The 11,843-nt window shown below is 48.4% G+C and overlaps 1 protein-coding gene across 1 annotated transcript; it reads left to right on the top strand.

The window, feature by feature from the left end:
* The first annotated feature begins 1,236 nt into the window (after positions 1-1,236).
* CUNH14orf93 (chromosome unknown C14orf93 homolog) lies at positions 1,237-11,583 on the top strand. The gene is made up of 6 exons (XM_029236203.1): positions 1,237-2,247; positions 4,359-4,679; positions 8,796-8,857; positions 9,454-9,557; positions 10,426-10,538; positions 10,835-11,583. The coding sequence occupies exons 1-6, from the start codon at positions 1,648-1,650 to the stop codon at positions 11,252-11,254; spliced, it is 1,620 nt and encodes a 539-aa protein (XP_029092036.1). The 5' UTR covers positions 1,237-1,647; the 3' UTR covers positions 11,255-11,583.
* Positions 11,584-11,843: the final 260 nt, after the last annotated feature.

The following is an 11,843-nucleotide window of genomic DNA, read 5'->3' as shown; positions in this document are numbered from 1 at the left end:
AAGGGTAGAAAAAGCAAATTAAAGACTATTCTTTAAAAACCAAATGTAATTAAAATGCATTGTCAGATTTACATTTTAGTACCTCAGAGGCATTGATTTTGCCTGTTTCCGAAATGAGATTGCTGACTCAAAACAAACAAACAAACCAAAGAATGTGGAAAATTCTCCTAACCTTCTCCTCTCCATTTTTTTTTTTTCCTCTCTCTCCTCTCCTTTTAATTGTGATGTTATGATATAATTTGCAGGGTAAGATAGAAATGTATCTCTTGAGGAAATTGTAAACATACTTAAGATTTTGTCACTTAGGGAGCTTCAGGCAGAAAGATTCTTTTTTCTGTAATCAAGTGTCATTTAGAAAATGACAATATGAAGTTCCTTGGAGTGTTCTCAGTGGTACAAACCAACCCTCCCACACTTTTTTTTCCTCCTGAAGTAGTTTAGTTGCTTAACTACAGTGATTCAAAAGAGAGGCAGTTTGGCTTATCATTGACATTCTGGTCTCTCCTTTTGGGAGCTGGTTGTGTGGGTAGAGTGGCAGCATGTAGCTACTTAGACAATCCCATTCAGCTCTGCCTCTCCCTTACGCAGCATGAGAAGTGGAGTTGAGGCTCCCCAGTTGGTTTCTCTGGGCTTCCAGCTGGAGGATTCAGAACAGCTAGTTTCTATTGCAGAGGCTGTAGGCCCAGGTGTACAAAGTGTGAGAGTAGGGGGCTGTGCACAGCCCTGGTTACTGCAGCTCAACTCTCTTATCCAGCTTTTCCTTTCATTTCCCTGCCCACCCCCAAAACATTAATGATATAATAGTGTGAAGTTGGCAACATGTTGGGGGCTGCATTGATTGGCCTTTTCCTTGTTTAGGAGTCTTACTCTGAATGCATCTGTATGCAAATTATAGAGATGGTAGAATCATGATTTTTTATGTCAACAAAAAGTGGTATCAGTTTAAATACACACACACACTAAACTGAAAGTAGCCATAACTGGATTCTGCTGTCTTCCCCTGACCTTGAAAAAGATATATAAGTTCTCTGCATGTCTCTTCTCTGGCCCTGGGTTAACATGTGTTTCCTAGAGCTGTTGTGTGGATGAGATTAACCTACATGAAGTGTTCTGAACTCCTTAAGGAATGATGTCAAAGCAATAAAATGCAATACTGTTTTTACAGCCAAGATAGAGAGACGGAGAAGACAGATCTACATTTTCTTCCTTAATTTTCTGATCTTTCCAGATGCCGGTGGGTCCTTTTGAGTCCCATCTCTGTTCCTTAGCTTGGAGTGGTGGGGAATTCCATGCCTTCCACCCTCTGAAACTGTGTTCCTCCCGAAGGCCTTTGTAGGCCCACCCTTTTGGGAAGGGGTGAGTGTGACCCCCAGTGTGTTGAGCTAGGGCAGCACGGGATCTGCACAGAGAAGAAAGCCCTCTGCTGCACAGCCCAAGGAGAGGCAGCCATGGACGGTGTGCGCCTTCAGGGCTAGCCCACTCCTCCTTCACAGAACCCAGCCCCCGGGGGCCCAGGCTGCTCCGACCAACCTCCATGAAAAAGGAGAGTGAATCCAAAGAGGCCAGAGTTTCGTGCGGTCCGGTCGACTGGGGACACTTTTGCAGCAGTCCAGCAGCGTGAGCACGGGCCTTCCTGCCTCTGCCACCATGTCCTTCAGCGCCACCATTCTCTTCTCCCCTCCCAGTGGCGGCGAGGCCAGATGCTGCTGCTGTGCCTGTAAGAGCGAGACTAGCGGGGGCAGCACAAGCTGTCATGGCGGGAACCCTCCTCCCAGCACCCCGATCACGGTCACCGGACACGGCCTGGCCGTCCAGAGTTCAGAGCAGCTCCTGCATATTATCTACCAGCGGGTGGATAAGGCCGTGGGTCTGGCTGAGGCTGCGCTGGGTCTCGCCAGGGCCAACAACGAATTGTTAAAACGTCTCCAGGAGGAAGTGGGTGAGCTGAGGCAAGGGAAGGTGCCCATCCCCGATGAAGACGGCGAGAGCCGGGTGCACGGCTCCCCGCCCGAGGAGCCTGGGCCCCTCAAGGAGAGCCCCGGAGAGGCAGACAGGGCCTTGCCGGCCGTGGAAGAGGAGTGTGACAGTGTGGGCAGCGGCGTGCAGGTGGTGATCGAGGAGCTGCGGCAGCTGGGAGCGGCCTCAGCTGGGGGGCCTGGGCCCTTGGGCTTCCCGGCCGCTCAGAGAGACCTACGGCTCCCGGTATGCGCCCTGGCTGCAGGCGAGGGGCCTCCGATGCTCAACCCCGTGAGTACGCAACGCAGGACACTAGCGGGGCTGTGCTTCTGTGCTCTTCCCGGCCTCTTTCTCTTCTCTTCTCTGCATCCTTCAGCCTTTCTCTCGGTTACATCTGTGACAGAACAGCACGGTACCCAGTTTCCTTTGCCGGCAGGGAGAGTCAGCCCTCCTGGGTTTTTTGTTTTTTGGGGTTTTTTTTTTTTTTGGTACCGTGGCCTCTCCGGCAGAAGGTCATTTTCTGGCGTGAGTGGTGTCGGGGCAGTGGTACTGCGCTCCCTCTCTGTTGCTCTGCACGGCACCTTCTCCACAGCTGCCTTGGCTGCTCCGTGGGTTCTGCCTCTCCTGGCAAGGATGCCTGCCGAGCACAGACGGCTCATTCATATTTGATCACGGGCCCTCTGCTTGCCAAGAGGAATTCAGGACTATGAGGGAGATGGGGATGTGAGGAGAGAGAGGCAGAGGCGGGGGGAGAGAGAGAAGGGAAAGTGGGAGGGAGAGGACAAAGATAATAGCCGACAGGTGTAGGGAGGGAAAGAGGCAGGCGGAAATGAAGGGAAGGAGAAAAAGTGGAAAACAAGAGCAGAGGAGAAAGGTGAACCTAAATGGAAGGAGAATTGATGCAAGAGAGAGAAAATGAGGTAAGGTGGGAGGGAGGTAGAGGACAGGAAATAAAAATAAGGAACAGAAATGAGAGTTGAGAGTTCACAGTAAGAGGATGATAACATGTAGGGAGAAAGAGGGAAGCGAGCAGGCCTATTTTGTGAGCAGGAAAAGACAAAGAAGTACATGTGCTATTTCAGCTTCTTTACTGCTCAGGGCCATATGAGCAGGAAATCCTGGCTGAGGAGAGTAAAAACTGCAGAAGTAGTTTCACACATGGAAGTATGGAAAGGAGATGGAGCAACTGTAGAGATCTCAGAGATGGGAAACTAACAGATGTGTTGCCACTTGAGAGACAGTGGGAGGTCTGTCAGCTCTCCTCCACCCTCTCCTCCAGAGCGTCCTCCCTCTGCCCTGTCTCTTTTCCTCCTCCCCGCCACGACGAGGCCCAGACACCCAGGAAAGTGTAGAGCAGCAGAACACACAGGGTTGATGGGAGGGATGAGACTCCCAGCCCATCTGCTGGATCTGAGGAATGTGACCAGTTGTGTCACACTGCAACTGGTCACTGCTCCCCCGAGGCCTAGCCACGTGCGGGTGATGGCCCCTCGGCTCGCCCCAGTCTGTGCCCCGCCAGGGACTATCCTTGGTTTTTGACTGTTGGAGGAGGAGCTGGGAAGGTGGGAGGAGGCTAGGAGGTACCTGGCCAGGCAGAGCCCTGAGCTGTGGTTCTTTCTGGCAGGGAAGGCTTCCAAGCCAACAGGATGGAATTAGATTTCACAGCACAGAAAGCAGCTCACAGGTCTATAAATCTCAGCCTCCTCCCCCACTTCTTTCTGTGTTTTTTTCCCCCCACTTTCACTGTTTTGTTTTCTGGGCTGCAAAAATCCTCCTCCTTTCTTCTTTCCTCTCTCTCTCTCTCTCTCTCTCTCTCTCTCTCTCTCTCTCCCTCTCCCTCTCCCTCTCCCCCTTCCTCCCTCCTTCCTTCCCCTACCCTCTATGTCCTTGAGTGAGGGCACAGGCAGGCAAGCAGGTGTCAGGGCAGTGACAGTCGGATGTGGCCAGAGCAGGATCAAGGTGAGGGCACACACTGGCCCCGCAAAGGGAAAAGGGCGGGGTCGGGGAGGCAGTGCTAGCCTCTCTAGAGATTTCCAACTTTATATCTCCCTCCTTTGCTCCCATATCTCTCCTTTTTATTGTTATTTTATTCTCTTGCTCCTTCTCTTGCTTTGTTTTCCTTTCTTGTCATCACTTCCTCCCTCAACTCCTTTCAGGCAAAACACTTACCTAGCTACATTTCCTATACTCAAGCACAAAGCATAAATGACTACTCACAAAGCGTCAGAAACATGCCTTCTCTGTATAATCAGTCCTGTGGTAATGACCCAACATGAGAGGCCCTGTACCCACAGAAATATTTGCCCACACTCCTTGTTCATTATACTTGGCCAATGAATGATGGTTGATCAGGTTCCCGTAAGCCTGGCTGGCTAACAGGCTATTCTTTTTTATGTTCTTAGCTGGTGGATGATTATGTGGCCTCTGAGGGTGCAGTGCAGCGGGTGCTGGCCCCTGCTTATGCCAAGCAGCTTTCACCAGCCACACAACCGGCGATCCAGCGGACAACCTCAGAGACAGGGCCGGAAAACGGAACCAAGCTGCCCCCGCCCCACCCCGAGGACATGCTCAGTGCTGCTGCTGCCCTGGAAGGTGCCTTGGAAGAATCAGGCCCTGGGGGAACTGGGGAGCTGAGACACTCTCTAGGATTTACTGCTTCCCCATGCAGGACCAGAGGGAGTGGGCAGAAGAACTCCAGGCGCAAGCGGGATCTGGTCCTCTCTGTAAGTGAGCTCGCTTTCTCCGTTTTTCTTCAGTCTGGAGAGATAAGGGAAGAGGGAAATGTGGGTTGATTTTAAACGTCCCATATCGAATGAATGGTATCCTGAAGCCTGCTGGAGTGGGAGGGGCAAGAAGGAGACAGCCTCTTCCCTAGCCCAGGGACAGGCAGCCCCGCTGCTATCAGTGGAACTTCTTTAGGTTTTCCCAGATAGATTGATATCTTCCATTTAAAGATAAGGGAATTATATCATATATATAATTATATAATTACATCATATCTCCTGGTGATCTCATAATCCTGATGGGAAGATCCTTAAGGGGTTAAGCAGATTGACGGCAGCAGAGCAGCACTGGAAACTGCCTGCAAATTACCAGTGTTCAGGGTAAGTAGCAAGGGTCCCCATGGGCAGAAAGGCCAAGGTGTCCTGAGGTGGTCCCATACCCCAAAGATGCAGAGGGCCACTCAGTTCAGGTATAAAAGGTTTGGAGATTCTACTGATTCCCAGAGCACTTGGCAGGGAAGGTACTGATATGATCCAGTTCTGCCTGAAACCTTGCAGTGGCTCGGAGCCCCAGGAGCGTCACTAAACATCCTACAGTGTACAGGATGTCTCCCCCAACACCCCCATTATCCAGCCTAAAATGTCAATAGTGCCGAGGTTGAGAAACCCTGTTTTAGGGTGACCGCAGACCTTTGGATCCGCTCTGTCGCCCAGAACATCTTTCTGATAACTGTGGGGATGTTCTTTAGCCGTATCGTGTTCCCATTGACGGTAATGGGTCTCCACTCTCTGGATAATGCCTGATGAGGTAACTTGAGGGCTCTGGTTAGGAGTGGAGGTCACCAGTGACATCCAGCAAAATCTCATCTTAGTATAGAACTCATTTCTCCTTGTTACAGTCTTAGTAAAGGTTGAAAACAGCTGACTACCATTTATACCTCCTTTATTCATATTACTTCTTTCTTTTTCTAAGAGATCCTACTTTACTCTGCCTTTTCATTTGATGTTTTTACATTGACAGATTCTTTTTTTTTTTCTCTCTCTCTCTTCCAGAAGACACCATTCATAATCAGTATCATCTGGTTTCTAACCTTCATTTCTAATTTTGGTTATGTTCAGTGACATGTCACTTATCAAGAACAGGGAATAGGGGGACTTCCCTGGTGGTCCAGTGGCTAAGACTTCATGCTCCCAAAGCAAGGGGCCTGGGTTCGATCCCTGGTCAGGGAACTAGATCCCACATGCTGCAACTAAGTGTTTGCATGCCACAACTAAAAAAAAAAAAAAAAAAGATCCTGCATGCCATAACTAAAGATCCCGCATGCCACACGAAGATCCCGTGTGCTGCAGCTAAGACCAGGTGCAGCCAAATAAATAATATTAAAAGAAAAAAAAAAAAGAACAGGGACTAGGTTTAGTTTCTCTGTCATGGATTTCTGGCCCAAGAGGACACTGTTGTTGCCAGTGATAGAAATGGAGGCTTATACCTAGAAGTACATTTCAAGGGATTTCCCAAAAGTTCATAGTGCTTAAATTGTGAATAAATGTGTGATAATTAAAATTTGCATAAAATCAGGACTTTTGATCAGTTCCATTCCTCTAGTGCCTACTAACTCCAGCGAGAGGTCTAGTGATGAGGCCTGGCTTCTTCCTGCCCTTTGGAGAGCTCAGCATGGGACCTTCTGGGAGGACAGCATTCTCAGTCATCCTGCTCTGTGTTATAGTGCTTGAAGAGGCGCGAGAGGACCAGTCAGGGAGTCTTGCTGCCTGTCACAGAGAAAGATATAAAATGTTCTTGTATTAGTCTGTGGGTTTAGAGGGAGAGGGATAGTTGCAGATCTTCACTGTTCCAACCTTTAGCTCTGGGAAGGAATGAGAGAGGCATCTCTCCAATCTGATGAAGCTGCTGTGGGTTGCTGCTAGAGATGCAAAAGGACCAAATCGGAATCTTAATTCCTTGGACTGCTGCAGATCCCAGCCACCCATTGGGGAAATTATTCATTTTTAGCTCACTCAGGAGGTAGGTGAGCCAGCAACCTTTACAGTCTTAATGCTTATTATTGTCTAGAGTATTTTGCCTTTCCACTTCAAGCTTGGTTGGATGTTTATCAGCTGATCTCTTCCAAGCCACTTGAATTGGAAGCTATGCAACTCCCCCACCCTACTTTTTTTTCTTTTCTTTTTTTCTGCAACTCTCAAATTCTTTCTGAAGCATTTACCCATCTTTTGTGATTTTTCAAGTTTGGACTTCTAAGAGGTAAAATAACTATATCAAATATGAAGCTAGTACAACAATCTTTTTTATAGAGTGGAGACCCTAACCATAAAGAGTTAACAGTAATTTCCTAAGTTGATATGGTCTGTCAGCCATAGGGCTAGGAGCGTAAACTGGGCATTTTTTAATGTGAAGCTGAAATCCTGAGATCAGCATCCCATCAGTTTGGGACTGGGTAATTTCCATTGACTGAAGGACCTTGGAATGAAAATATAATCAGAAACAACAAAACTAAATTTAATAGGAAGAAATGTAAAATCCTACATTAAAGTTAAAAAAAAAAACAGTTGCAGAATGGTGGAGATAGTAATCCATGTGGAAAATGGACTACAAGCTCACTATGAATGAACCCTGTGACACTGAGAGTAGGGATGGGCTTGCTAAGAGAGGTACAGCATCTTGGGTTTCATTCCTAGAAGTATAGAGTTCTAGTCGGGGAAGTAATGCTCCCTTTGGCCAGACCTCAACAGATGAGTTAGATTCAGTTCCAGGTGCCATGTTGTAAGAGGGACACTGGCAAACCAGAGAGGCTTATAGTTTCATGAGGAGTCTCTCTGGCAACTATGTCATGAGGAATGGTTGAAGGACTTGGTGTTTAGATGGGATAAGAAAAGACTTGGTGAGTACATGGAAGCTGTCTTCAAATACTTCAGGTGCTGTTAGGGCAAAACTGGGGTCAGATTTTGGAGCATCTAAGGCAAATTTTTTTTAATTAATTAATTTATTTTTGGCTGCACTGGGTCTTTGTTGCTGCGCGCAGGCTTTCTCTAGTTGAGACGAGCTTGGGCTACTCTTCATTGCGGTGCATGGTCTTCTCATTGCGGTGGCTTCTCTTGTGGCGGAGCACGGGCTCTAGGCACGCGGGCTTCAGTAGTTGTGGCACGTGGGCTCAGTAGTTGTGGCTCGCAGGCTCTAGAGCACAGGCTTAGTAGTTGTGGCGCTTGGGCTTAGTTGCTCCGCGGTATGTGGGATCTTCCTGGACCAGAGCTCCAACCTGTGTCCCCTGCATTGGCAGGCGGATTCTTAACCACTGTGCCACCAGGGAAGCCCCTGAGGCAAAATTTTTTAACAATTAGAGATGTTCAATAGTAGCTGAGTCAAAAACTAGTGAGAACCCATCATTAAAGGTGTATAAGCAAAGGTAGTGACTTCCCTGGTGGCGCAGTGGTTAAGAATCCGCCTGCCAATGCAGGGGACATGGGTTCGATCCCTGGTCCGGGAAGATCCCACATGCTGCAGAGCACCTAAGCCTGTGCGCCACAACTGCTGAGCCTGTGCTCTGCAGCCCGCGTGCCACAACTACTGAAGCCCGCACGCCTAGAGCCCGTGTTCCTGAACAAGAGAAACCACCGCAATGAGAAGCCCGCGCACCACAACAAAGAGTAGCCCCCGCTCACTGCAACTAGAGAAAGCTCACATGCAGCAATGGAGACCCAACACAGCCAAAAATAAATAAATAACATTAAAATTAAAAAAAAAAGAAATGTCCACTTGCAGTAGCCCTGGTGTATATTTGCTCTCTCCTTGCTGTTAGGAGTGTGTTTGTGGAAGTGTTTGAAGCCCTCTACTGTAGTGATCATATTCCCTGGGAGCAGAAGGAAGACCAGGGGGTAATCCTGGAGACTCCACACAAATTAAATGAAAAGGAAAGAAAGGGAGGGTTCATTAGAAATACTAACTTGGATTGGCTCTCTGTCTAAGAAAGGGCATCAACAGAAATGGTACCTAGACTATGGGCAGGATTCAGGCAGAGAACCCCATAGGGACAGTGCCTAGGGACCAGAGGAGGGTTTCATCATATTTGCTCCTGGCTTGATTCTGTGTTTGTTTGTTTCCCCTAGAAATTGGTGCACAATGTGCATAACCACATCACCAATGACAAGAGATTCAATGGGTCTGAAAGGTACGATCCTCTTGAGGGAAAAGATCATAAGGAACTTTGCCAAGGAGAGGGAAATAGAGGGGGCTGCTTCAGTATAACAGTGAGGCTAAGGCTTCCATCTCACCACTGCCCCTTGTATACTGTCTTAGGCCATGGAGGACTTTACCACAAAGTTGATTAGTGCTGGGAATCTCTGTCTAGCTTTTAAAATGCTGACGAGGGACTTCCCTGGCGATCCAGTGGTTAAAACTCCACTCTCCCTGGGCTTCCCTGGTGGCGCAGTGGTTGAGAGTCCGCCTGCCAATGCAGGGGACACGGGTTCGTGCCCCGGTCCGGGAGGATCCCATGTGCCGCGGAGCGGCTGGGCCCGTGAGCCATGGCCGCTGAGCCTGCGCGTCCGGACCCTGTGCTCCGCAACGGGAGAGGCCACAACAGTGAGATACCCGTGTACCGCAAAAAAAAAAACAAAAAAAAAACTCCACCCTCCCACTACGGGGGGGCACGGGTTCCATCCCTGGTCGGGGAACTAAGATCCCACAAGCCACGTGGTGCAGCCAAAAAATAAATAAATAAAATAAAATACTGACTGCCTTATTCACTCTCTTCTCTTGTGGCAGCATCAAGTCCTCTTGGAATATTTCAGTAGTGAAGTTCCTTCTGGAAAAGCTCAAGCAGGAGCTGGTAACCAGTCCCCACAATTACACTGACAAGGAGCTGAAAGGTGAGAAAAACTAAGTTAACTCCCATCCCATCCTTTCTTCATCCCCTGTTCCTGGCCAGAGGAGAAGAGGCATATGGAGATGATTTAGGTGGTTTTGAAAATAGAGGACTTTAAAAACTTGGTTTTGGTTATTCTTTTCACCTGCAATACACACAGGATTGTCTCTAATTGCCTTTTTATTCCCCTACTCAGTCTGAAATGAAAATGGGAGAAGGAAAGGGCCAGAACACCATCATGCATGACATTTACACACAGAGCCTGAATCTAGGGTGTTATAAAAAGGAGGTCAGAATCCAGCCCTGCTCTTTTGTCCCTAAATATTATGTCCTGGGTTTTCTACTTTCCTTGCTCTTCTGTTATTTGTCTGTAGCACTAAGAAAGCTTCTGCTAAAAAAAAAAAAAAAAAGAAAGCTTCTGCTGAAAAAGTACTTGTAATCTGCTGTCAGCTGAGTAGAATGGCGGTAGGTTTAACTGGGAGTGGGGGAAGGGAGTTACAGAAGCATTGGAGTTGTCTTTTTTTTTTTTAACGTCTTTATTGGAGTATAATTGCTTTACAATGGTGTGTTAGTTTCTGCTATATAACAAAGTGAATCAGTTATACATATACATATGTGCCCACATCTCTTCCCTCTTGCGTATCCCTCCCTCCGTCCCTGGAGTTGTCTTTTTATAGTGGGAGGAGTTCCTGTTGGAGACAGAGGGAGGCAGAGGGAGCTAAACCAGAGAGGAATGAATAGATGCTGATGGATATACCCAGAAAGCCCGTCGTCCAAACAGTGGTTCACCCTTCTCCCATCCAGTAGTATTAGGGCAAAAAAAAGGGCTGAGGACCCTGCTTTTTGCTGCCTGCCTTCTCCCTCCCCACCAGGAGCCTGTGTAGCCTACTTCCTTACTAAGAGGCGTGAGTACCGCAACTCCCTGAACCCCTTTAAAGGCCTAAAAGAAAAAGAGGAGAAGAAACTTCGAAGTCGCAGATATCGGGTAGGTTTCTAGTCTTTCCTTTCAAGATGCTAAACTCTAAACCCTAATAAATAAGTCACAGTGGGAAGGGCCAGGGGACGTGGCATCTGAGAAAAGAGTTGAGATCCAGGAATGGAGGAGAAAGGGAGCCAGTTCTAAGAGCTGACTTGGGTTCTCTTGAGGACTTGTGTTCTCTTGAGAACTTGGTTCTCTCGGGCACAGATTTTACACAGCCTCCCTTCCACCCAAAGCCTTTCCCCAAACCTAATGCATGGTTTGTTGCTTTTCCTAATCTCTGTCCTGGGCTCCTCCCTTAGCTTTTTGCCAACCGATCCAGCATCATGAGGCATTTTGGCCCTGAGGACCAAAGCCTGTGGAAGGATGTGACAGAGGAGCTGATGTCAGATGAAGAGGACAGCCTTAATGAGCCAGGTGTCTGGGTAGCCCGGCCTCCCCGTTTCCGGGCCCAGCGCCTCACGCAGCTCTGCTACCACCTGGATGCCAACTCTAAGCATGGCACCAAAGCCAACCGTGTGTATGGACCTCCCTCAGACCGCTTACCTTCTGCTGAGGCCCAGCTCCTTCCACCAGAACTTTACAATCCTAATTTCCAAGAGGAGGAGGATGAGGGAGGTGATGAGAATGGACCTGTCTCCCCATCTTTTGACCAACCCCACAAAACCTGCTGTCCTGACTTGAACTCGTTCATTGAAATCAAGGTGGAAAAGGATGAGTGAAATCTATAACCAAGAATAACTCTGGCATCCGCCTCTTCCCATGTCCTCAAAATGGGTGGCCACAGGGCTTCCCAGAATAACGAGATGTCTTCTGCAGTCTGAGAAAGCAAATCTGCCTCTCTTCTCAACACAGTCTCCACTAGAAGTGGAAGCTGGCAGCTCTGGTGGGATAAAAGGACTCATCTCCAAGGGGGAAATACTCCCCCCCTCCCCCCGCTGTGAACGACAAGCCAGAAAATGCTTATTCCTAAGCATAACAGTGCCTCGGAGGAGCCTGGGCTGAGAAAAGGAGGATGGGTCCAAGAAACAGGAGGCCTTCTTGACGTATGCCCTGGTCTCTGAGTTGTTTTTTCTTCTGGTTTCACTCAAAGCTCTAGGGAAGCGGCCCTTGGTTGTACCTTCTACTTCTTCCCCTGACTGCGGGTCTTACTCTGTAGTGGAAGCAGCACAGGACCAGGCCAGGGTAATACTGCCACCTGGTGGACAGTTTCAGTCATGGGCTTCCTTCTTCTGAGCAGAACACAGGCTCTATCCGTATTTGGGAATTGGGATCTAGATGTAATAGCTATTGTTTATTGAATTATATAAG

The sequence above is a fragment of the Monodon monoceros genome, unplaced genomic scaffold, assembly GCF_005190385.1.
Source record: "Monodon monoceros isolate NGI ecotype Baffin Bay Population unplaced genomic scaffold, NGI_Narwhal_1 Super_Scaffold_21, whole genome shotgun sequence".
In the NCBI taxonomy this organism is placed as follows: Eukaryota; Metazoa; Chordata; class Mammalia; order Artiodactyla; family Monodontidae; genus Monodon; species Monodon monoceros.
This window is presented reverse-complemented; position numbering and strand designations above follow the sequence as displayed.

Coding starts and splice junctions, on each gene's coding strand:
- CUNH14orf93 (XM_029236203.1), top strand. CDS start 1,648: ATGTCCTTCAGCGCCACCATTCTCTTCTCCCCTCCCAGTGGCGGCGAG. Junction 9,558..10,425: donor CACTGACAAGGAGCTGAAAG/GTGAGAAAAACT, acceptor CCTCCCCACCAG/GAGCCTGTGTAGCCTACTTC. Junction 10,539..10,834: donor TTCGAAGTCGCAGATATCGG/GTAGGTTTCTAG, acceptor CTCCTCCCTTAG/CTTTTTGCCAACCGATCCAG.